This window comes from Tachyglossus aculeatus, chromosome 17 (assembly GCF_015852505.1).
Source record: "Tachyglossus aculeatus isolate mTacAcu1 chromosome 17, mTacAcu1.pri, whole genome shotgun sequence".
NCBI classification, from domain to species: domain Eukaryota; kingdom Metazoa; phylum Chordata; class Mammalia; order Monotremata; family Tachyglossidae; genus Tachyglossus; species Tachyglossus aculeatus.
This window is the reverse complement of record NC_052082.1, coordinates 50,901,710-50,927,622: the sequence shown is the minus strand read 5'-3', so window position 1 is coordinate 50,927,622 and position 25,913 is coordinate 50,901,710. Positions and strand designations below refer to the sequence as shown.

At 43.5% G+C, this 25,913-nt stretch overlaps 1 protein-coding gene across 4 annotated transcripts in view; it reads right to left on the bottom strand.

Annotated features, from left to right (window-relative positions):
• Positions 1–20,777: 20,777 nt before the first annotated feature.
• The window catches only part of SPECC1 (sperm antigen with calponin homology and coiled-coil domains 1), a 177,731-nt gene continuing 172,595 nt past the window's right edge, over positions 20,778–25,913 (bottom strand). For all 4 annotated transcript variants that reach the window (XM_038759917.1, XM_038759916.1, XM_038759915.1 and 1 more), the window contains one exon: positions 20,778–22,566. In XM_038759917.1, the coding sequence (XP_038615845.1) occupies positions 22,477–22,566 (90 nt within the window). In that variant the 3' untranslated portion in view covers positions 20,778–22,476. The remainder of the gene's footprint in view (positions 22,567–25,913) is intronic.

Genomic DNA, 25,913 nt, shown 5'->3' with positions numbered 1-25,913 from the left:
CATATGTCAGACACTGTTCTAAGCGCTGGAATAGGTTCAAGTTAATTAGATCGAAAGCAGTCCCCTATCCTGCATGGGGGCCACGGTCTAAGGTGGAGGGAGAACAATCCCCATTTTAGGGTTGAGGAAACTGAGGCACAGAGAAGTTAAGTGACACACCCAAGGTCACACAGCAAGTAACTGGCAGAGCCGGCCTGTGCTCTTTTGGCTAGGCCATGTTACTTCTTGCCCTAACCGTCGTGGCTAGAGCATGGGCCTGGGAACCAGAAAACCTAAGTTCTAATGCCGGCCCTGCCACTTGTCTGCTGTGTGACCTTGGACAAGTCACAACTTCTCTGTGGCTCAGTTTACTTCATCTGTAAAATCAACCAATCCATCATATTAATTGAACACTCACTGTGTGCAGGACAATGTGCTTGGGAGAGTACAACACAACGAGCTAAGTAAATACCTGTTCTGCCTCCTATTTAGCCTGTTAGCCCCATGCAGGACAGGAAATTGTGTCCAATAAAATAGGGATTAAGATTGTGAACCTCATATGGGACATGGACTGTGTCCAACCTGGTTAGCTTGATCTACCCCAGCGCTTAGTACGGTGCCTAGCACATAATAAACACTTAAAAATATCCTAAAAAAAACCCAACAACATAACCTGGGCCTTAATTCTTCAAAGTGCAGAATGGGTTATCATATCTGTCTCACATTCATTTTGTAAAGCATTTCAGAAACCAAAGTTCTAGCCGAAAGTAAAATCACAGTTTAAGGCTTCTATTCCAAGTACTTCTCCCCACCTGCTATCTTTTCCTGGACTGACCTGCCTGTCATTTTTGGCTGTAAACTCTTTAAGGTAACAGCCATCTCTTTACCTGCATCCCTGGCAGTGGCTTGACAGAAGGATTTAATAGGTGTTTTTTGATGTCAGAGTGATCGGAAAGGGAAAAGATCATTTGATTTCTCATAAAATGAAGCTTAAACTCCTCTGTGGTACAGTTCCCTAGAAAATAGCACAAGCTCAAGATCTGCAAATGTTACAACTTAACAAGGGAGGAACACCATTTCAAATGGCCCTAGGCCAGTCAAGGTTAAATACTTCCATGGGGAATGGTAACAGCTGAACAGATCCCCATCTTAAAGCTTTCCCAGCCCCTTCACAGTCAATCAATTGTATTTATTGAGTGCTTACTGTGTGCAGAGCACTGTACTAAGTGATTGGAAGAGTATGGTAGAACAGAGTTGGGTAGACAAGTTCCCTGCCACAATGAGCTCAGCTATGTCTCCAATCAATCAACTGGATCTGGGTGCTTACTGTGTGCACAGCACTGTGGTAAGCACTTGGGAGAGTACAGTACAATAGAGTTGGTAGATGTGTTCCATACCCACAAGAAGCTTAGAGACTAGAGGGGGAGACAGACATTTAAGTAAATTATGGCTATGTACATAAATGCTGCGGGGCTGAGGGTAGGTTGAAACACCCACTAAAAATACATTTGTCTCTCATTTCCCTGACCCCACCAAATGCAAAAAAGGTGTGGTAGTAGTCCAAGAGGCTGAGGGGAGAGAGATGGGCAGAAAAAAATGAAAACTCATCAAGTAATAAAAATAGGGCCTGTATTTTCAGGTGCATGCAGGTTTCTCCTGCACTCTCTCTCTCTCTGAAACAGGGGTGCAGTGTGCCTGTGCTCAACTAACAATGAGGCACCAATCCCAGGTCAAACCGCACATCTCAGGAGAAGGAAGAAGATCCCTCCCTGCAAAAGTATGTCCATCTTAAGATCTTCCAAATGGAAGAGAGGTCAGATAGAATCACTGTTTGGAAAAAACCCTTTCCATTTTGAGGCAAATTCACTTTTTCTGCATTCATTTTTCTCCTTGAAGAGAGTAAAATCCCAGTCCCAGAAAATTTATTATTATTGTTATTATTGCATGTGTTAGTCATGGACTCTGTGCCAAGAACTGTTCTAAGTAGTGGGGTGGATCTAAGATAAACATAGTCCCTGGCAGGGAGTTCACATTATAAGTAGGAGGGAGAACAGGTATTTTCATCCTCATTTTACAGACAAGGAAACTGAGACCCAGAAAAATTGAAAGACTTGACCAAGGTTTTACAGCAGCAGGCAAATGGCAGAAGTGGGACTGAAACCCAGGTCCTCTGACTTCCAGATTCATGCTCTTTTCAGTAGGACACATTTGCTTCAGTTTATGCCATGCAAAGGACTTTGAGTTCACGTCTCATAGACGTTATCTAATTCTCACTTGGGTATTCTTTCCCAGCTTTTAGAACAATGTCTTGCACCCAGCAAGTGCTTAATTCATCCTATTACTACCTCTCTATGAAACTTTACCAGGGAAGACAGAACTGGCCAATTATTTTGCATTTCATCTCCATTTGCCCCCACCCAGACACCTCACTGTTGACTGATGGGAAACACAATGTAAGTGAATGGAATGGAATTTCCAGATGATAGCTGATAGTCTTGGGGCTCTCTATCCACAAGCAATGTCATTACTGTACGTACTGGGGCAGGCCATTGGTCTATCCAGCTCAGCCTCATGTCTCCTTTCTCCATGTTTCCATAGAATGTCTGGGACAGAGCCAGGTGAGGACAGAAGTAATCCAAGCTTCAGGAATTCCGTGTGCTCATTTCCCCGACCCCAAGTCAAGAAGTAGTGTGGTCTAGCAAAAAGAGCATGGGCCTCGGACTCAGAGGACCGGGTACTAATACTGGGTCTGCCATGTACCTGTTGTGTGACCTTGGGCAAATCACTTAACTTCTCTGTGTCTCAGTTACCTCATCTGTAAAATGGGGATTAAGACTGTGAGACCAATGTGAAACAGGGACTGTGTCCAACCCAATTATCTTGTATCTACCCCAGTGCTTAATTCAGTGCCTGGCACACAGTAAGCACTTTACAAATACAATAAATCCTTCCCTGAGGGAACAGAAATCATTGCAGCTATATTTCTAATGGAAAGATTTTCTTATGTTTGAAGTTCTTGTTATTTCGTGTGTGGAATCTTTGTATTAGGTATTTCCCCAGAAAGTGACTCACTTATCCTGAGTCTTACCACCTCCCACATTCTCCAAAGCCCCTCCACACCAAATATGTCCCACATCCCTCTACCTCAAATGCACTTGGTGTTTTCTTTAAAGGGGATTTCAGAAATGCTTAGTTTACAGACACTATGATTTTTTTTCCCCTCCAAGTACAAGGTGTATAGTAGTATTTTGTTTTGAAAACCAAATACAAACTTTTTAGAGAACCATAGAGCTTGTGCTGAGCCTATTGTGAAATAGGCTCATTGTCAGAGCACCTGAACCAGAGAGTGGTTTTGTATTTGACATTTTGTTCTCCATATAAGGCAGCAAGACATACTACTTGTTTATACAGCAATCTAACACCTCAAAACTCATCTAGAAAGTATTAAGAAGTCTGTTGCTCTCACCCTCTGCCACTGCATGTGCAGAAATCATTGATTGGGCTGGGACGTTTAAAATGGCAGTTTGGTCAGACCAAAAGAAGTAATCGTTTAACATTCAAACCAAACTCACACATAGCCAGTACTAGTGTGAGCCTACAAAAGCACAACCCAAGCACAGACACCTACACACACCCTCCCCTCCCTCATCTACTCCTTGCAGTCATTAGATACCACAGTGTAATCTTAACCAATTTTAAGCAGCTGTGATTAAGCTGTGGGAGGAGGCCTTTCACAGGAAATATAAGACAAGCACGAGTAAAAATGCTTTAACCTATTTTTAATCTCCACTTAGCTCAAAATAGGTTAAGCTATTTTATTAACTGGCTGTGGTGAATGTGTGGGGTTTTTTTGTTGGTTCTCACTGCCTGGTCTTTCTAATAACCTGCTCCACCCAGCTTGGAACTCCCTCCCCATGTTCAAAGCCCTCCCCAATTAACTTGCACTGCCTCAGGCTGTGTCAATCCAACAGCTAGAGTACAGATTTACATTTATAAATGAAACTGCAACATTTTTGGAAATGTCAATCACACAGCTTTGTGGTAGCAGCTCAGCTTTGTTGGTGCGGGGAGGCATCGTTTTGACCCAAATCTGCCCGAGGCCAAGCGATGTCCAGGTCTTTGACAAGGTCAGGTGTAATGGTACCAGGAAGACAGGACTGATGCCAGGAGCAGAGATCATTAGCCTATGAATTGTCCCAGGAATCCTGTTTCCACATGTTTGAATTGGCAGCAAGGCCGAGGGAAGAGAGCACAGACCTCAGAGTTAGGAGACTCGGCTTTGAATCCCAGTTCTGACGTCGGCTTACTGTCTGACCTTGGGCAAGTCACTTACTCTTTCTGGACCTCAGTTTCCTCATCTCTAGAACGGGGCATAAGACAAATTGCAAGCACCATATGACGGGGACTGTGTCTGATTTCATAATCTTATACCTACTGCAGAGTTTAGGATAACCATCAATCAAGTGATGGTATTTATTGAGCGCTTACTATGTGTAATAATAATAATGATGATGGCATTTATTAAGCACTTACTGTGTGCAAAGCACTGTTCTAAGTGCTGGGCAGTTTACAAGGTGATCAGGTTGTCCCACGTGGGGCTCACAGTCTTCATCCCTATTTTGCAGATGAGGTAACTGAGGCACAGAGAAGTTAAGTGACTTGCCCAAAGTCACACAGCTGACAATTGGCAGAGCCAGGATTTGAACTCCTGACCTCTGACTCCAAAGCCCGGGCCCTTTCCACTGAGCCACGCTGTTTCTCTTAGATCACTGTACTAAGTGCTTGGGAGAATACATCTGAGCTAATAGACACATTCTCTACCTATGACGAGCTTACAGTCTAGAGAGGCTGACAGCCATTAATAGAAATAGTAATCAGTTAATACATTCCACAATAATAATAATAATAATTGTTACCGTCATTATTATGTCCATCTGATGATCATCATTTTGGTATTCTCAGGACGCACCCCAATCCTCCCCTTTCTGAAGCTGGCATGAGTTTCCAGAGTCCATGCAGGCTGATGACAGGAGAGGGGCAGTGGCAGAGTGGCAAAAACCTCTGAGCAGCAGCTATCATTGAGGTGGATGCCCAGGCAAATCAGAAGACATTAGTCTATAACAGCTGAACTACTGTGGGATCTGACTCCGTGATTACATTAATGCAGCTATAACTGCATCTATAATTGAGTACCAATTCTGGACCATTTTTGTAAAAATAGGGCATCCAATCAAAGTTCAGGGATGAATCCCCCTTAACTCAATCAATGTACTAAGCGTGTGGGCGAGTACAATACAACAAAATTAGCAGATACATTCACTGCCTACAACAAGCTTAAATTTATAACATCATTCCTCTGAGAAAATTGGTTCCAACTGACACCCAGATTTAAAACACAGTTTTCAGGGTTCTGGCTTGGGTTCAAGGATTTCCTGTATGGCCAAGTGGCTCAGGCCAAAGCAGAATCAGTTGAAATGCTGTCCTTTTAGAACCCTCCAACAGTCTTATAACTAAGGCCCTTGGCTTTTGAAAGGTCTTTACTTCACCTGGCTGTGCCAAGCATACCTGAACACACCTGAAAGTACTCTGAGGGAGCTCTCTGCTTTTCCTGACTCCACCTCAGTGGAATTTTCTCTGCACTCTGGACTGTCTTATGCTTCTGACCCTCAAGACTGTAAACTTTGTTTTTTTGTTTTTTTTAATGGTATTTGTTAAGTGCTAGCTGTGTGCCAGGCACTGTTTCACACACTGGGATAGATAACAATAATTATAATAATAACAATAATTATGGTATTTGTTAAACACTTACTATGCACCAAGCACTGTTCTAAGCACTGGGTTAGATATAAGGTAATCAGGTTGGAGACAGCCTCTGTTCCACATGGGGCTCACAGTCTCAATCCCTATTTTACAGATGAGGTAACTGAGCTAGCTCTCTTCCTCCCTTCAAAGCCCTACTGAGAGTTCACCTCCTCCAGGAGGCCTTTCCAGATTGAGCTCCCTCCTTCCTCTCTCCCTACTCTCCCTCCCCATCCCCCCCGCCTTACCTCCTTCCCCTCCCCACAGCACCTGTATATATGTATATATATTTGTACAGATTTACTACTCTATTTTCCTTGTACATATTTATTCTATTTATTTGGTTTATATGCTTTGTTTTGTTGTCTGTCTCCCCCTTCTAGACTGTGAGCCCGCTGTTGGGTAGGGACCGTCTCTATATGTTGCAAACTTGTACTTCCCAAGCGCTTAGTACAGTGCTCTGCACACAGTAAGCGCTCAATAAATACGATTGAATGAATGAATGAAAGGTAACAGGCACAGAGAAGTTAAGTGACTTGCCTAAAGTCCCACAGCAGACAAGTGGCAAAGCTGGGATTAGAACCCACAACTCTGACTCCCAAGCCAGTGCTCTTGACACTACGCCATGTTAATCAGATTGGACACAGTCCATGTCCCACATGGGGCTCACAGTCTTCATTCCCACTTTACAGATGGGGGAACTGAGGCATAGGGAAGTGAAGTGACTTGCCGAAACTCACACAGCAGTCAAGTGGCAGAGCCAAAATTAGAATCCAGGTCCTACTGACCATCCACTGAGCCACACTGCTTCTCTCACTGTGGGAAGGGAACATGTCTACCAACTCTATTGTACTGTACTCCCCCAAGCATTTAGTTCTGTGCTCTGCCCACGTTAAATACACAATAAATACCACTGACTGACCGATTCTGCGTCTGCTGTGCTCTTCCAAGTGCTTCATTCAGAGATCTGTCCTACTGATTGATCTAACCACCCACAGCAGAGTTGAACAGCTGAAGAGAGCAGCAAGGGCAGATGTTTTGGAGATCCTGAGCTCAAGGAGGCAAGAGGCTTGTGGAGGCCGCTCAGGGAGAAGTTCATTCATTCATTCAGTCGTATTTATTGAGCGCTTACTGTGTGCAGAGCACTGTACTAAGTGCTTGGGAAGTACAAATTGGCAACATATAGAGATGGTCCCTACCCAACAATGGGCTCACAGTCTAGAGGGGGGAGACAGACAACAAAACAAAACATGTAGACAGGTGTCAAAGTCATCAGAACAAATAGAATTAAAGCTATATGCACATCATTAACAAAATAAATAGAATAGTAAATATGTACAAGTAAAATGAATAGAGTAATAAATCTGTACAACTATATATATACAAGTGCTGTGGGGAGGCAAAGGAGGTAGGGCGGGGGGATGGGGAGGAGGGGACAAAAAAGGGGGCTCAGTCTGGGAAGGCCTCTTGGAGGAGGTGAGCTCTCAGTAGGGCTTTGAAGGGAGGAAGAGAATTAGCTTGGCAGATGTGTGGAGAGAGTGCATTCCAGGCCAGGGGAAGGACGTGGGCTGGGGGTCGATGGCAGGATAGGAGAGAACGAGGTACAGTGAGGAGAATGGGGTACAGTGATGACCATAAGGTACCCAAACAGCTGCTCTATGGAGAGCTGAAATGGGGAAACTGTAGAAAAGATGTGCAGAAGAAGTGGGGAGGGGATTCCCCTGAGATGGATAAACAAGGAAAAAGTGCTCAGAGCAGGTGAAATCCCAATTAACAGAGTTACACAGCTGTGGTTTGTGTTGGAAAGAGCCAAGGGGATGGGTATTTGGACCTGCAACTCAAGCTGAGGCTGGGAAGCTTACTGCTGCTGAATGAAAGTCAGTGCTGGGGCTGTGTACTTTTGTAGCTCAAAGCTAGCAAACTATAGCTTCCACAGTCCAAGATGTAGCGGGCCACCTGTTTGCCGGCCTAGTAGGCAGTCACTAAATCCTCTTATGACCTCTGGTGACAGTTCTTCCTCTAAGGATGGTCCTGGCCACTCTGTCTTCACCCAGAAGAAGGCTCTCCCCAGCCACTCTGAGGGTGGAGAGACTTTCCCTGGGAAATTGGTTTTTGAAGTCTGGCTTAGAGAGAGGTTTGGTCAGACATATGGGGCAAGGTGAAAGACTGTCCTCGGAGAAAAGGACAAAATGCACCGAGAGGTGGTTTATGTGGCTGGAAATAGTCCACCACTCTCCCCATCTTCAAAACCCTCCTAAAATCACATCTCCTCCAAAAGGCCTTCCCAGACTAATCCCTTTATTTCCCCTATTCACTCTCCCCTCTGCTTCGACTATAAAGTTGAGCCCCTTAAACACTTTGATATTCACCCCAGTCCCATAATACTTACATAAATATCCTCAAACTTTTTCCCCTGACCCTAATATATTTTAATGTCTGCCTCTCCCTGTAGCCCATAAGCTTCTTAATAACTATGGTATTAGTTAAGCACTTACTATGTGCCAGACACTGAACTATAATCACTGGTTGCAGAGATTGCATCGCAGTTAGACCGTATTTTCCCAAGCACCTAATACAGTGCTCAGCAAAGAGTAAGTGTTCCATATCATTGATTGATTGATTGATTGGTTGAGAAGAACAGAGACTAGCAGGTGGAGAGGGAGGTCGTGTGCATTGGGGAACACTAAGCAGCATGGCCCAGTGGCTAGAGCACGGTCCTGGGAGTCAGAAGGTCTTGGGTTCTAATCTTGGCTTCACCACTTGTCTGCTGTGTGACCTTGGGCAAGTCATTTCACTTCCTCTGTGCCTCAGTTACCTCATCTGTAAAATGGGGATCAAGACTGTGAGCCCCATGTGGGACAGAGACTGTGTCCAACCTGATTTACTTGTATCCTTTTAGTGCTTAGTACAGTGCCTGGTACATAGTAAGTGCATAACGAATACCACAATTATTATAAAGGATTTTCTGATGATTAACTAGACTGTAAGCTCATTGTGGGCAGGGAATATGTTTACCAACTCTGTGATACTGAACTCTCCCAAGCGCTTAGTATAGTGTTTGGCGCTCAGTATGTGACTCTATAAATAGCAGTGATTGATTAACTTGAATAAGGGGAAAAGAGGAAAGCAGGGGCTTTTTTTGTAGTATTTATTAAGTGCTTACTATGTGCCTGGCACTGTACTACACACTGGGGGTAGATATAAGCTGATCAGGTTGGACACAATCCCTGTCCCACAGGGTGCTCACATTCTTAATACCCATATTACAGATGAGGTAACTGAAGCCCAGAGGAGTGAAGTGACTTGTCCAAGGTCACACAGCAGACAAGTGGCAGAGTCAGGATTAAAACCCAGGTCCTTGTGACTCTCAGGCTTGTACACTATCCAATAGGCCATGCTGCTTCTCAAGGAAATAAGGAGCTGGAGGTTTCTTTCAAAGCAACAGCTGAATATTATTTAAGCAAAGCCAGTTCCTCTTCTCTGACATTTGAAGTGGTGGAATCCTGGGGTTAATGGACTTTCCCTTGCTACTGGGAATACCTTGTACATTAGCTATGCTTTTGCCAGGGTGTAAAATGGGCTTTGGAAGCCTTCTGCTTTAAACCTCAGCACGGTCCTGCAGAATATATCAATCAATTGTATTTACTGAGCGCTTACTGTGTGCAGAGCACTGCATGAGACAATGCAGTCAGGTTTGGTCTCCCCAAGTTCTATATTCGCCCCAAGCTCTACGTTCTCACTTGCCCGTCTGCCAGGGAGCAGGTTCCAATTGTTCGGAGACTTCAAAGGCAAAAGGAAGGTCAGCTGGAGACTGAGAAAGAGAAACAAGGGGCAGGCCCCTCCCTGACCTGACCGGAAAGCATTCCTGGAATCAGACTTTGGTCTGCCACTCCACCCTGAGTAAACATGACACGGATATAATCACCAACGGTTTTCCTTGGAGGGAAGGGGTTAAATGCAATCCAGGATGAGTAGCCAGTGTCAACCTCACCTCTTTTTCTCTCCTGCCCCAGACCCTCACCAAGCAAAAGAACCTGTGAGGTTCGGTTGTTACTGGGGAACGTGTCTGCCAACACTGTTATATTGTACTCTCCCAAGTGCTTAGTACCCTGCTCTGCAGCCAGCAAATTCTCAATAAATACCACTGATAGATTAATTAGCAACAGATTTGCTTAAAGTTACAGGAAAGGATGAGGTAGCAGAGACTCGGTCTCCAGTGATTTCATGCGGACTAAAGAAGGAAACCTAGAGTTCCAGAGAGCACTGTAAATTCCTCCATATAAGTCTGGATATTTCTGTGACATGAAATTTTCAAATGTCCCCAGACTTTTCTCTCTTACACAAGTTAGTGCTTCACTGTTACATAAAACTGATCAATCCATCCATCAATGGAATTTACTGGGCGCTTACTATATGCAGTACGTTCTACTTGGTTGTACCGCCCACATCTCACACTTAACAAGTCCAAAATAGAACTCCTTATCTTCCTACCCAAACCCTCTATGCAGATGATTCCCAAATCTATATCTCCGCAGTCTTTCTTCCTCTCTGCAGTCTTGCATTTCGTCCCACCTTCAAGTCATCTCTACTTTGATGTCCTGCCCTCACCTCAAACTTAACATGTCTAAAGCAGAACTCTTTATCTTCCCACCCAAACCCTGCCCTTCCCCTGACTTTCCCATAACTGTAGATGGCACCACCATCCTTCCTGTCTTACAGACCCATAACCTTGGCATTATCCTTGACTCCTCTTTCTCATTCAACCCACATATTCAATCCATCACTAAATCCTGTCAGTCGACCTTCACAACATTACTAAAATCCACCCTTTCCTCTTCAAACTACTACCACATTAATCCACTGACTTAACATCCTGCCTTGATTACTGTATTAGCCTCCTTGCTGACCTCCCTGCCTCCTATCCTCCTCACTTCAGTCCATACTTCATTCTGCTGCCCAGATCATTTTTCCACAAAAACTTTCAGACCATGTTTCCCCACTCCTCAAGAACCTCCAGTGGTTGCTCACCCACCTCCACATCAAGCAGAAACTCCTTACCATGGGCTTTAAAGCATTCAATCCTCTTGCCCCCTCTTACCTCACCTCGCTGCTCTCATACTACACCCAGCCTGCACACTTTGCTTCTCTAATGCCAAACCTGTGGTTTGGGGGATGGGTGTGGACAACACATTGTAACATCCAATAATCACTCAGTCTTTTAGAAAAATAGATATCTCCAACATTTTCAGGTAATGATTCCCAGTAGAACCGTCACACTTTGGTCCAAGAACATTTGTAACCGGTAATGCTTAGTTGGGAAGCTGCCGCTACAAAGGATTACTCCCTTCTCCCTCATCTCTCACTGCTCCACATTGGGAACAAGGAGATCCAGCCAAACAACCAACAAATCAATTCCAGTGCTAACAAACCCTGCATGCCATTCTGTTCTTGGTGCTAGGGAGAAGCCATGAAGATAGTTTCAGATGTGGTCTCTGGTCCCCTCTGACTTTTCCCCATTTTGCACCCTGGAGAAATCAGTCCTTTTTTGGCTTCATGTTGCCCTGGTACTGGATTTGTGTACTTCCCAGTCAGTTCTCATCAGGGTCCAGGCATTACCTCCTCTCCCGAAGTTGGCCGGGCATGGCAGTTACACTGATAGTAATGCAGGGCCACCCCACACCCCCCGCCCTCCATGCCCAAGATTGAGGATGGGCCAGCACTCTGCAGGGCAGGCACCCAGCTCTGCCTCTCAAAATTGGGCTCAAACCAACATTCGACTCTTGAAATTTCCATCTGGGCAGTGCCTCCCTAAACTGGCTCGCTTACAGCTGGCTCGCTGTCGGTCGGGTGAGGAGATCAATGAATTCATCCTTAACGCAGGCCGCTTCATAACATCAGGTGAAACACTCAAATTTGGCAGCGTGGAGAAGCTCGTCTTTAACAGAGGGAGCATTTCATTTCACAAGCTGCAGTTTGGCTGGCTATGATCAGAGACGTCTGTACTAACACGTCTCTGTGTTATTTAGCCCTTTGGACCTAAACTCAGACTGGTATCTCAGGCCTCATCCGGCAGGGATTGTTAAAATAATTTCTCGTTCATTTTTCAGATTAAAAATAGCTTCAGCAGCTTTAAGAAGCATCTCTCTAGAGAGGAAGTAGGACTGATTGGTTTAAAGAGAAGGTCCTATTAGACCTTGTCCCTCTTGTTAGTTAAGGGCTGGAAGCTGGTCTCCTCTGGATCAGCTTCGCAGGAAGAATAGGGCATTTGGATGTCAGACATCGGAGAGGCTTGTTCTCTTTCCAGAATCTGGGCAGGGCTGGGGTGGAAACCTCAAAAGCTGACAGACTACACCTAGAGGGATGGAGAGTTGGCTGGAGGAATGGAGGGTAGTCTTCCAGATTTCTGGCTTCTCAGTGGAAGAATGCCAACTGCAGTTTCACCAGTCTGCTCCCCAGTGACCCTCCCCCAGGCAGAAGCGCTGGGCTTGTGAGAGGGGGAGGCTAGGAAGCGGTTGGGGAAAGAGTGTATACTAGTCCCCCTCAGCATTTTACTTCACTCCCAATTTTTTTCTTCAATCAATTGTATTTATTGAGCACTTACTGTGTGCAGAGCACTGTACTAAGCGCTTGGGAAGTACCCCAACCAGGATCTTTGCACAGGACTTTCTGAATGGGAAAGTGACCTCAACTCTGGGATGGGTTTGGGCAAGGAACAATGGCCCCTTAAATAGGGTGCACGTTTCAAAGGAGCAAAAAGAGAGGAGGGGTGAATACAGGCTGTCCAAATTCTGGGCTCGCACCCCTCCTAGAATCAACTCCCAGTTTCGGAAGACACAGCTGACCCTTTCCAGTGTTCCCGAGGCCAACGCTCTGGGATGCATTTGGAGCCACCAATGTCCTTTGGCTTGGCTGTTGGACTGGAGGGAACTTGGTTGTGTTACCCCAGTGTATGGCTCACTTTTGGCTAGTCACCAGTCTCCCAGTGATCTGGGAGGCTACTGCACCTCAGGGCTCAGAAGCTGCAGTCGAGTTCATTCTATAACAAGATTTAAGGTTCAGTATTCATGAAAGTCAAGTCTTCAAAACCAGTCTAAAATGCAAAGCTACAGATCACACTTTCCCTTTTTCCCTTTTCTATTTCTTTTCATCTCTCTGCAATATTTCAGTAATTACACGTTTCATGGATGGATAAAAATAGCAGCCCAGCTGTGCAACTGGGAAAAAAAAAGCTCTGCAGAAAACCAAGTTCTGTTTGCTTGTTTATGGCCTTTCATCTAAGATGAAAAAATACAACTGAGGGGATTCAACTTTAGTGATCACATTTTTTCATATAGATCAGGGGGAACAAGCAGGACTCATTTCCAAAGTTGTGTCATTTGCCTCTCAAATTGCCATTGGACAGGGGGTGCGTCATTCGACATATTCCTAAATTGATACTGTAAGTAACAATATGAAAATCAGTGCCCCACACAGAAAATCAATAAGACACCAAAGACCTTTGGCTTAGCACACAATTGAATTTTAACTATTCATGAGCAGAAAAATGGCCAGAGATCAGCTAGTCTAGAAAAGACAGCAAAGATGCCAAGAGGAAAGGGACCTGAAGAGAGGTTTCATGTAAACCTAACAAACAACAGCTTTTCCACCTTTTCCCATTTACAAATGGCTTCAGGGCATCTGTGAGGCCTGTGACTCACAGAGCTGGAGATGAGGAAGAAAGAGGTTTAGCCTCCATCCACTCCTTGGGATTAAGAGATTTGAGGCTTTCCCCAGCCAGCCTGAAACCCAAGCTTTCCACAGACCGTTAGGAGCCACATTCTAAACGGCCAACGACATTTGAACGGAGAGAAATTGCAATGGGGACTTAGATAAGTATTAGACTGTGAGCCCACTATCGGGTAGGGACTGTCTCTATGTGATGCCAATTTGTACTTCCCAAGCGCTTAGTACAGTGCTCTGCACATAGTAAGCGCTCAATAAATACGATTGATTGATAGAAAGGACTTCTTGACAGTGAGAGGGATTAACCTAGAGAGACACACTGGCCTGTCTTTAGAGTCCTTTCAAAATAGCTCAGGCGAATGAGGTGGAGTCCCATTTGTCAAACGGGGAGTCAACCTTGAGAAATAGGGTGGCTTAGTGGATAGAGCCTGGGGATCAGAAGGTCCTGGTTTCTAATCCTGGCTCTGCCACTTTTCTGCTGCATGACCGTGGGCAAGTCACTTAACTCCTCTGGGCCTCAGTTACCTCATCTGTAAAATGAATTTCTTCCTAAAATACATTTGCCATTTGCTTCTCTCTTTAAACGCCACTTAAAAAGATCTTTGAGTCTGGCCTTGTTTAGTGAAAGAAGCCTAAGAACTGTCCCCCTCCCACTACCGTTTCACCAACTTTCTTGGATGTTCTTACTCTCGACTGCTGACTTTTTCATTTGCAGTTTATTGCTGTTTATGATGAGTTCCTATTTTCTATGTGTCTATCCTCCCTCACTTAGCTTGTGGACTAGGGGCATTTTCTGAACTGTTTATCTTGTTGTATCTAGCCCATGGCTTAGAACAGTGCCGGCCACAAAGTTAGCACTTAAAACATGCCACGACAACACTGAACATAATGATGACGATGATGATGCTAACAACACCTGCTAAATCTAGAAAGCTTGATACACTGCTAGAATGGTGTCAGCTAGGGAGAATAGACACTATGGTACTGCATCTGCTTGAGAGATCCTATTCAGGTTTGGGTCTACAAAAGTCCCTCAGCACAGAAGAAAGCTGACATATGATTATAGGTTGGACAAATTCCTTTGTTGTATAATTCCCATTTTGATCCCCTCAAGACAAACTCTGGCTGGTAAGCTTATTCAGTGCTTAAAAAGATCTCTCACTGATATCAGTGCATTTTCAGCAAATCCAACAGGCAGATTTCTAAGGGATTTTTCTGCAGCAGAGAGGATCTGTGAAAAGCAAGCAGCAAAGCAGAAAATTGGTTTCTAATTTTAGTTGTGAGAGAAAAGCAACAAAGCCACTTTAAGCGGGATGCCTGACTGCTGGCTTCAAGTAATAATAATAATGATGGTATTTATTAAGCATTTATTATGTGTCAAACACTGTTCTAAGCACTGGGGTAGACACAAGCTAATCAGGTTGGATATAGTTCCTGTCCCACATGGGGCTCACAGTTTCAATTCCTAAGTGGGAGACCACCTGGATTGGGTGGGAGTAGAGATGGCAGTTCCTGAATTTAAAAGTTATTCATTAACACTCAGTTTACAGTATTTGTATTTTGAAGTTTGGTCCCCTTGAAGCCCCACCCAGTGATCTGGCTGCATGAAACCTTTCCTGGAACAAAATCACCGCCCTTAAATTCTGCTATGGGGAAGTAAAGCGGAAAACTAAGCATTTTATAGAATTAAAAGGACAATAACAGTAGTTACACCTTATGTTTATAGAGTACCTTTCCTCCAAAGAATTTAATGTTTTAACACATATAATAATACCTGGAACTATGAAATGCTTTTATTTTATAAAGTATGTTCTCACCAATGACCTCATTTTCATTTACATCATCCCTAAAAGGAGAGGGTCAGGTATTATTGTCCATTTAACAGATTTGGAAATTGAACCCCAGAGAGGTTGAGACTTGATCAAGATTATAGAGCAGGTCACCATTAGCTCTGGGATTGAAACCCAAGTCTCCCAATCCGACACTCTTCCCAACAGAACATGTAGCCTTATTCACTTACCTAATTTATCCTCCATAAACTGCTGTGAGATACAGCCAAGTATTATTCTCCCCATTTTAAGAAGGACAGTAACTTGACTAAAGACACAAAAGAGTCTAGAATCAAGGTCCCAGATGCTCAGAGCAGGCTCTCTCCACTAGGGAAAAGTGTCCCAGGTTGGCTTTGGATAATCTGTAAATTACTCCACCAATGGAAAAAAAAACACACACGTAAGGCTGACCATTTTTGTTGAAAACTGGGACACCACTCCATGCTTGCACTCCTTCCCCTTCCCTTTTGCAATCACAACAGTGAGATGGAGGCAGGAGGGAAAAAGTGTGAAGCAGCATGGCTTAGTGGATAAAGCACAGGCCTGTGAGTAAAAAGGACCTGTGTTCTAATCTCAGGTCTGCCATTTGTGTAGCTGGGGTAGTCCTGCATCTGCGTATATTATTCTAAAATTGCTCTACTGTTTACAAAAATGGAGAGTTGTCCAAACTAAACTGCGACCTAAGGTTGGCTTGACTAAAACCAAAGTGTCACTAAATTGAAAGAATGCCCCTTGCTAGAACAGTACTTATGTAGAATAGATAGCTAGTCACTAAAAGGCCGTTGTACTCACGTTTTAGTCACAGATGGGCAAATTCACTTCAGGTATGACTTCAGAAACAAAACATATTTATTAGAAACATAACACACATATTCTACACCATACAACTTAATGATAGTATTTCAATACATCTAAATTAGGATGTCTAAACTTGACAATGCCTAGTACATTCTAAGGTGTTCTTCATAGCAACTAGGTCACCAATGCAATCAACTGTACTGAACTGGTGATGCTAGAATTAGTTATCTACTGCAGATGTGTTTCATATTTGGAAGAACCGTATCCTGGATAGAAGAAGTGAAATTCTCCAGTAATGCCCAGTGTAATTTGGCAAATGGGCACAATAAAAATCATTTTTCAAAAAGACTACTTCCTATGGAAGATACTAAATGGTTTAGGTTCTATCTTTTTTGGCACATTATCAGTACATTGCATTGCTAGTCTTAGAAATGGCACCCAACGTGCCTGGCAGGGATAAACTTAGGAAGGGCATAACTATTGCTGAATTGTGGAAATGCATCATTCATTCATTCAATAATATTTATTGAACTCTTACTGTGTGCAAAGCACTGTATTAAGCACTTGGGAGAGTACAATATAACAATAAACAGACACACTCCCTGCCCACAATGAGCTTACAGTCTAGAGACAAGCTTACAGTATTAATGCTTGGAGGCCTGAGTCCCCTCTTTTTTTTTGTCCATGGGCGCTATCTGCCCTACCATTAGTGTTCAGCGAGGAGTATTATTTCTCTGATTTACAAGATGCCTTTCTCCCAAGTAGTGTGAGGTGCTTTACAAAACCAACACTGTTCAATGAGCAGTCTCCCTCAAAACATCCTTGTGAGGTAAGTAAAGTCACACCAATTAAAAATAGTTCCACTGCTACACAGGATAAAGACGTTTGCTTCTCACTTTGCGCTCAAAAAGTCATTTGTACCCCTCACACCCATACCCACATAGAAACTTAAAAGCAACTGAGTTTTAGATGACCCAGATTAATTCCCTTTTTCAGCTGATGCAAAGGTGGCTGAGAGGGTTTTAATTTGGTCGGTCATTAGCCTGTGAGTTCCACAGTGTCAGGAAACGTGTCTTTTGTATACTTTGTGGGCTATCAGACACAAGGTGGACCTTTAATAACCTTTAGAACAGCTACAACTACCAATATCAAGAGAAATGTCAGTCCTTGAAGCCACAGACTGGCCCACGAGATACCGAGAGAGGTGACGGGTTGAAGTACATCGTTTTCTTCTTACAAAATAGTCCTCCTTTGGAGGTTTTGTTAATAGCTTCCCCCCAGGTGCACATATGTCAACATCTATTTAGGCAAGTGGGAGAAAGTGCAACCAGAAAGAGCCAAAGACATATACCAGCCCTTACTGGCCTTTTGGAATGTTAAACTAAGCTTTGAAAGAGGGAGAAGTGAGGAACTTAGATTCACAGAGGGGTTCTCTCAAAACCAGTGCAGAAACTAATAACTAGTCTTTAACTCTGCAGTCTCTTCCAGATAGGATAAAGAAAGTGGGAGAAAGTGCAACCAGAAAGAGTCAAAGACATATACCAGCCCTTACTGGCCTTTTGCAATGTTAAACTAAGCTTTGAAAGAGGGAGAAGTGAGGAACTTAGATTCACAGAGGGGTTCTCTCAAAACCAGTGCAGAAACTAATAACTAGTCTTTTACTCTGCAGTCTCTTCCAGGTAGGATAAAGACAGTGGGAGAAAGTGCAAACAGAAAGAGTCAAAGACATATACCAGCCCTTACTGGCCTTTTGCAATGTTAAACTAAGCTTTGAAAGAGGGAGAAGTGAGGAACTTAGATTCACAGAGGGGTTCTCTCAAAACCAGTGCAGAAACTAATGACTAGTCTTTTACTCTGCAGTCTCTTCCAGGTAGGATAAAGAAATGTATAGCGCAAAGGGAATAGGGTTATTTTACCCAGTTTAGCATTCTCCCCCTCCACCTGTATCCAGCCTAGCATTCTCCCCTTCCTCCTGTCTGCCAATCCACTGTCACCAGCTCTGAGTTCACCCATTAGGGAGTTGACAATGAGTTGGAAATCCCGTGGCAGTCCATTCTATGTTCTGACCCAGGGGAAAGTCATTCTGGTGGGACTGACCAAATTGACGATGAATAGCCACAGGCTGACAGCCAAAGGAAATTCCACATTCTATTGGCTTTTATTTTCCCGTTAAGATCCAACGCTAGACTAGAAACTTTTGACATTTTCCCCCCACAACATCCTGCATAGTCATCGAAGTGTTTGAACATCTTTGGAAGTAGCCCATTCACTTTGTTGTCCATCTCTAACTCTTCCTGGAAAATCCTGCCTTGGGACTTGAAAATTCCCTCCCTACATCTCTCATATTAGTATGATCCAGTCCTGGGATTTGAGAATCCATTAAGTGCTTGCAATTCTTTGATTCTCTAAGTTCCACTTTATAACTTTGGTTGCCTTTGTTGGATTGAAAGTTGCTGTGTAACATCCTTACAAAATCATCTTTTGGCTAAATGTACTAGAATGCATCATACTGTGTTCCCATCAAAGGCTGTGTAATAAATCAAAGTTAGGATGAAAATGAACCTCTTATGAAGTGTTGAAAACAGCACTTGTGCACATTCCATCTTCTTGAGAAAGGAGGTAAGTCAAGATATTTTCTTGGGTCAACAAAGATAAAATGATGTTACTGCTTTTTTCCAATTCAGAGGAGTTTAAGGGAAAATGGGAAGTGTGTGAGATATGCGAAAGAATGAATCAGAGATCCCAATGAGTCCCTATGGGGATAGAAACCACTTAGCATTTTGGTGCTTCTTGGCCTTTCTAGAAAGGTATTTGCAACAGCTCCAGCTTGGCGGTGATATTAGTCGGACTAGAGAGCTTCTAGTTGCCAACGTGTCCAGAGAAATGTACATTGTTTTACAGTATTTAACTTGCATCCTTAAGAGACCAAAATCATGGTGTAATTTCAGTCCCTGGAACTGACATCTCTTCAGTTCAGAAATGTAAAGCTCCTTGGAGGTAAATCAGTCTGGATGGCGAAGAGGAGGTGGAGAAGGAGGACAAGGACGAGGAGGAGGAATATGAGGAGGAGGCTAAGGAGGAGGAAAAAGAGAAGAGAAGTAGTAGTAGTAGGAGGAGGAGGCTGTGTGCATTTTACTGGAATTTTGATGGGGAAGAGCCAAAGCAAACATTTTTCATTTAAAATTTTAACGTCTGATTGTGGACCCTACTCCAAATATAGAGGCTTTCTCTATAGGCCACAAAAACCTCCCTTGCCCTGAATGACATGAGATTAGATTATGAGACAAAAAGAGATCTGCCACCCTGTACCAAAAATCACAATAAATATGGGACAGAAGAGCCTTGTCTTGTTTCTATTAAGGTGGTGCCTTCCTAATCCTCCCAGAATACTGTCTGCAACACATGATATCTCAAACATTTTTTCCCCTCAATTTAACTGTTTTTTATTTAAACCAATCATCATGCAGAACCTCTCAATTACTGAATGGACTAGAGATCTGAGAAAGATGAAATTGAAAAAGGCCTCAGGATGAGTATAGAAGCTCCACAAAACTTCACCTGTTTTGGGCAGAGCATGCTCTACAATAGACTTAGAGCAGAACTTGGAGGTAGCCACTCTTTAAGAAATGATATTTCTATCCATGATGAGAACTTTTCCTTAGGAACTCAGCCTAAATATGGCACGGATCAGGAGGAATAGTCTCTTGCCTTCTCTGCTAACGAAGCTGCTCTCCAGAACTCTCTAAACTTTTCATTGATTTCAGGTGAATACTGAAGGACTAGCAATGAGCATGCTGGAAGACCAGCCAGAAAATGTTCATTTTGAACTTGGCAATGATCACCATTACCCATAGGATCCAGTTCTGCAGAGGGCTGCGCTTTTTCATTGTCTGGTTCCTGGGGTGGCTCTGCCACAAGATTTCAGTTTGGAGTGGAGGCAGAAGGGAAGGATCTGCTCCAGGAAACGGGTTTACATTCCTGTGGAGCCTTTCCGATGACTGGATCCTTAGAAGGGTCACTCATGTCCTTTCCTTCTTAGCTCCTGAAAAGGCAGTTAAGGCCATTCTCAAGTGGGTCTCTGTTTAAATCATTGTTTAAACTCTGTCTCTGTTTAAACCAAAGGGTTTAAACATAAACATTCCAGTTAAACCCACAGGTGTGGAAACAAACAAAATTAGAAACATAATCACAAAACTGGGATTAATTCCATCATACCAATAAAGACCCATAAAAGCTAATAAAGTCCTTATCTGTCATCAAATTAAGGATACAGGTACCTCAGAGAAAGGAAAAGGAAACCTAAAGAAGGATATTCACATTTGTACAGTCCCAAGTTGAACAACCGCCCAACAGTATTTAAGTGCTTACTATGTGTCAAGCACTGTACTAAAAGCTATGGTAGAGACTGTAACTCATTTTGGGCAGGGAACATGTCTGCTAATTCCGTTGTATTGTACTTTCCCAGGTGCTTAATACAGTGCTCTGCATGTAATAAGCACTCATTAATATGACTGATAGAGATGATGTAAGTAGATTGGACACAGTCCCTGTCATGGTCACGGGGCTCATGGTCTAAGCAAGATGCAGAACAAACAATTTAATCTCCATTTTACAGGTGAGGAAACTGAGGCACAGAGTTGTTAAGTGACTTCCCCAGGGTCACACAGTAGACAAGTGGCAGAGCCGGAATTAGAACCCAGGTTTTCTGACTCCCACACCCTCACTAAGCTATGTTTTCACAGCTTGCATGTCCCTCTATATGAATGGAGCTGACTTTTTCCCAGGCCATCCCATAAGACTACATCACAGCCAAAATCAACGTCAGAAGCTTCATCAGAATGCAACTCCTAGCCCCTTATTCAGACTATAAACCTGTTCCACCTCTCAACAACACAAACCTCCTATTACCCATGTGGTAGGGGAAAATGTGGAGACCCATGTAGTAGGTGAAAATGATTGCTGTCCACTCTGTGATCAACATATATAATAGTTCAGAAGCAGAAAGTGTAAAACACACCACATTTCTTGGAACAAGAAGAGTCTCTCACCCACATACCTGCCAATAAATTCAATACACGGCAAGATCCAATTCAACAATAAAAGCTAACCAGACTGCTTTGTTCTTCAGTATAACCTAGCTAACAGTGAACAAAGTGAAATATTTAGGAGTACGCTGAAAATAAAAAGATGTAAAGTGCCAATCTTCCTAAGAAATGATCACCATTAGTTTAAGGGTTCACATGTACTTGCAGACACAGATGCAGATCCACACACACACGCACATACACACACATACACAGAGTTTCATATGCAGTGTCTCACAGACATTCGTGTGAGCTTGTGTTTGTGCAACGGTTAAATTCAGAGCAGGAACGAGAAAATGGAGGGGGACAGGATAATCTGTGTTTGTTGGGGTAAGAATTCCACTTTCTCCATTCTAGTATGAATGGGGGAGCAAGTTTGTGAGCATGTTAGGTTATATGCTTGCCTGTTAGGGAGAGAGAGTGTCCAACTGTGGGTATGTGCACAGATTCGAGCAAGTGGGGATTTCTGCACAATATGGGGAGACCTATTTGAAGGCCCACAATTTAAAGTGGGATCCAGATCTATTATGTAATCCTCACCTTTTTCCAGGTGAACATGCAAGTGTGGTCATTTAGAAGCATATTTGGCATGGCAGGCTTGTGCTGAGATTTGAAAATTTAGGTCACAGGATGACATCTTTCCTGTATGTATGTGAGAATAGGTTTCTATATTAATTGTAGGGGGTGGGAAAAGTGAGAACACAAGCTGAAGTCGGTGCTTAGGTCACTCAGGATTTCTGGGGAAGTTACTGCTTTTCTGTTGCATATCAGACCATATTTATTATTTTGTTGTGCTGAGAACAGAGGCATTTAAGCTGCCATTTGACAGTCTCTACCACACAGTACAAGTGCCAACATAAGGCCACATTTTGGAGTGGCAAAGTGTTTACTGTGGAATATTACTGGCTACGAAGAGTCTCTTGTTCTACTAGAATAAAGCTCAGTTCTACTAGACACCTTTGCTGTCGAGAATGAGGTCAACACTTTACACACACCTCACGAACCTGAAAACCTTCTCCAACTTGGATGCAGAAAAATATTTTGGACTGAATATGGGGTGCATATAACAATCCCAGATATGTTTCTATATTTGGCTGTTGGTCCCATTTTAGTAAAGTCATTCAGACTTGTGAAAAAGCCTTGCTTTGAAATTAAGAGCCTTTGCTGGCTGAGGGAATAGGACTGAGGGTATTTTTAAAGTGATCAAGTGCTTCCGTGGCATGCTCCAGTCTTGTTCTCTTGTCCTCCTTCCTTCCTTCTCCATCTTAGGTCTCAAAGTACTTGTAGATCTGTGCCACGTACTGCATCACACTCTGCCAGTCTGGCCGGTCTGTGTACATCATCTCACTGAGCTCCTGTGTAAAATATAAAGAGGGTTAGCAACAGGGACACGGCAGGGCACAAGAGGCCTCTAACGCGAGCATGTTCCTTTCCAAAGAGGTGTCTGATCTGGTCCGTGAAGGTCAGGAGCTGAGTTGTGCTTCCCATGAGTCCTTTAGCTGGGTACTGTTTCGCAGCTTTTTTCTTTTACATGTCATTGGAGGTGGAGGAGTGAAGTCATGCTCCAGTCACCTTGCCATGATGGCAGGGAATAATGTGCAGTTAATTATATGCTCAAGCAGACTGCACGACAATCCCATGTGGCGCTAACAGGACTGTTCTGTGAGACTGATCAAATGACAATGGTCTTCCTCTTGATCTTTAATGGGAAACAGAATTAGGTGCCTGCTGTCTTTCAGTACTGCCACCGATCTGTTCTAAGTGTAAAATATAAAGATTTTTCAACCAAGACTTCATCATTTGTGGGCTACGAACAGAGCAGTTAGGCTGGCTGAGGTCATTAAACCAGAGTTGGATAGCTGGGCAGGAAACACAAAATCAAATCTTGTGAATGAAAATAAATTCAGTGAGCACTGAGATGTGGACAGGAAGTGATGGCTCTTGATTTTCAGAGGCTCAGGGAAGTGCTGAGCACCTAAAGGGGCCTCAAGAGATGAGAATGAGTAGGAAGGTGCCGATGAATAGCTTTGAAAAGACACATTTTACCTTACAAAATAATTACTTGATCGCCAGCAAATATCTCATGCATTTATGGGACTTTGGCACTCAGACCCTATGGAATTATCAAAGTTGAGATTACATATGATCCCTGCCTTGAAGGAACGTAAGAGCAAAACCAAAAATGGAAATAAAGTATAGAAAACAGAGAGAATATGATGAATCAAAAACCACAAGGAATATAAAACTACCACAAGTGCAAATATTTATAAAAGCTCAAAAATGAGGGTGGATTGAGTATCATTGGATGGTGAGAGGTAGGAGGTTCTGGTTAATTATGGAAGGCTTCCTGAAAGAGAAGGAATTTGTGCAGAGTTCTAAAGAACACACTGGGTGAGGAATGGCAGAGGGGAGGCAAGTGAACCTATTTCAGGTCTGGGGAATTGCTTGAATAAAGGACCGGAGATGAGAGAGGGAGGGCGATGAATGAAGCATGGCAAGGAGGTCTGCTGCTGGAACGGAGAGGATGGGGTGCACTGGAAGATAAGACAGATTAGAGAGAGGCGAAGGTGGTGGAATAACTTGATACACCAAAACAGGAGTCTCTGTTGGATGATTTGGAGACTCTGGAAAGATCTGAGCAGGTGTATATGGAGTCAAATCAACAAAACTGGTAAATTGACAGGGATCAGAGAATGTGTGGGGGAGGAAACCCTGTGAGAAGGAGTTTGCAGGAGTCCAGGTTTGAGTTCATCAGGAAATGCTTTAATGATGAGGAATGTAGAAGAAGGGATGGACATGAAAGATGTATGTGAAGTGGCTGGATTTGGCAGTAGGCATACAGCATCAGCTGAAGCTTGAGGGCCTGGAAGAGAGGATGAACATACTGGAAATAGTAACAGGAAGTTTTAAGTATCAGATTCAGGTGGTAAGGTTAGATGTTCTATTTTTGTCCTGTTGAGTTTTGGCAGGAAAGCAATTGGAAGTGTCCTGCAGACAATGTGAGATTGGGACTTGGATAGACTTCTTCAGTAACCAGAAGGTGGTCCAGAAGGTGGTACAAAAGCAGCCGGAATTTAGTTCAGAAGGAACCTGAAATAAACCAGCGCTCAAAGATCAATGAAGTAGAAAACAGAAGTCAAATATCCATTCACACCTCAGACTATTAGTGTGCCATTTATATACTGGCTTAACCCTCTCTAAAAGAGTCTGCCTTGCTGATTCCGTTTCCTGGCAACGGTCTCAAATATTAGGGGTGGGGAGGAGAGTGGATATGTCTTTTCATTTCATGAAACTGTTAGGTGGATAGTCCCTGTAAGCATAAAGAATTAGAGAAGATCCCTATGCAGCACGGGAAACACATCTTGGAGTGGTCAGGAAGGAGCAGTCAGTATCACAAGAACAGGCATTTCACTAAAACCATGGGGCCACTCGTGGACTACTATTTCCCAAACACAAGAACACGAGCAGCCAAAGGGCCCCAGATTTTAACCTACAGAGCAGAGGCTCTCAAAATGTTTTTTCTTAAAGAAACAAATGACTTGGGATTAAGAATCATGTCAGACACCTCAGTATAGTTATTAGGCAATTTCTATAATCGCCTTGAAAATCTTAAAATGCTAAGATTTAAGATTACGGCTTACCATAGAAACACTACTAACTACATTCATTTGAGGAGGGAGCATCACAGAATCTTGAGTCGTGGTAATCGTATACCTGGGTTGAAGGCATTTTGCCCACTGGCTGGGTGGTGTTCATGCCTGCCCTGAGGAGGGGCCAGTGGAACAACAATGGGATGACCGAGTGACAGGAAGCTGAGCGAGTGTATATGGCCTGGAGCATTTGGAAGAGGCTCGGGGGGAGGTTGCCAGATCTACTGCTGCAAAACTGCCACAGGGAGGGTTGGTACATTTGTAAGTTTTTGTCCCTCTCTCTCTACTAGGTGGTAAGCTCCTGGAGGGCAGGGAATGGGTGTCTTGCTTCTGTTGCACACTCCTTCAAGGACTTAGTGCAAAGCTTTGGGCTAAGTAGGTGTTCAGTAAATACCACCAATTGTTTGATATGGGGTTTGGATGACATCCGCCTTGAAGCAATGTTCTCCCTGGGAGGGCCCCAGTCTCTTCCAATCTGCAGGACTTTTGGATCCCATGCGTTCTTTGGGGTTTGAAGCAAAGCTTTGGAAATTAAAAGCATAAACCTTGAATCTGGTTTACTGAATATGGAAACTTCAGATATTTTTAAGGTTTTATATTTGGACTTTATTTTCTTTTCATTTACTCTCCGCATGTGACATATCTGCAAGCCAATGGAGTCGATTGGGATGCCTCATAACTGGCTGTTTTCCAGTGGGCAGACAAAGAGGCTGTGACAGCTACTGGGACTTGGGAGTGAGAGTCTCCAGCTTGGTAAAAGTCAGGAAGTCGAAACACTTTTTGAATCCAGTAGACTGTAAATTCCTCGAGGATGGAGATGCATCTTGAACTTCTTCTGTTGGTTCCTCAAGCATCCAGTCCAGTGATCTATCACAGCATGTTGTCAATAGATATAGGTGACTCTGTCGATACAGTTTCACCTTGAGGAAGGTATGATTGATGGTAGAATGGGGTAAATTTCTTTCCTGGCTGAATTTTCTTTTTATTAGGTCAGAGGCAGAGGCCTGATCACTTAAAAGAAGAGCAGGCTTTGACGAAGTCTAAAATGGACG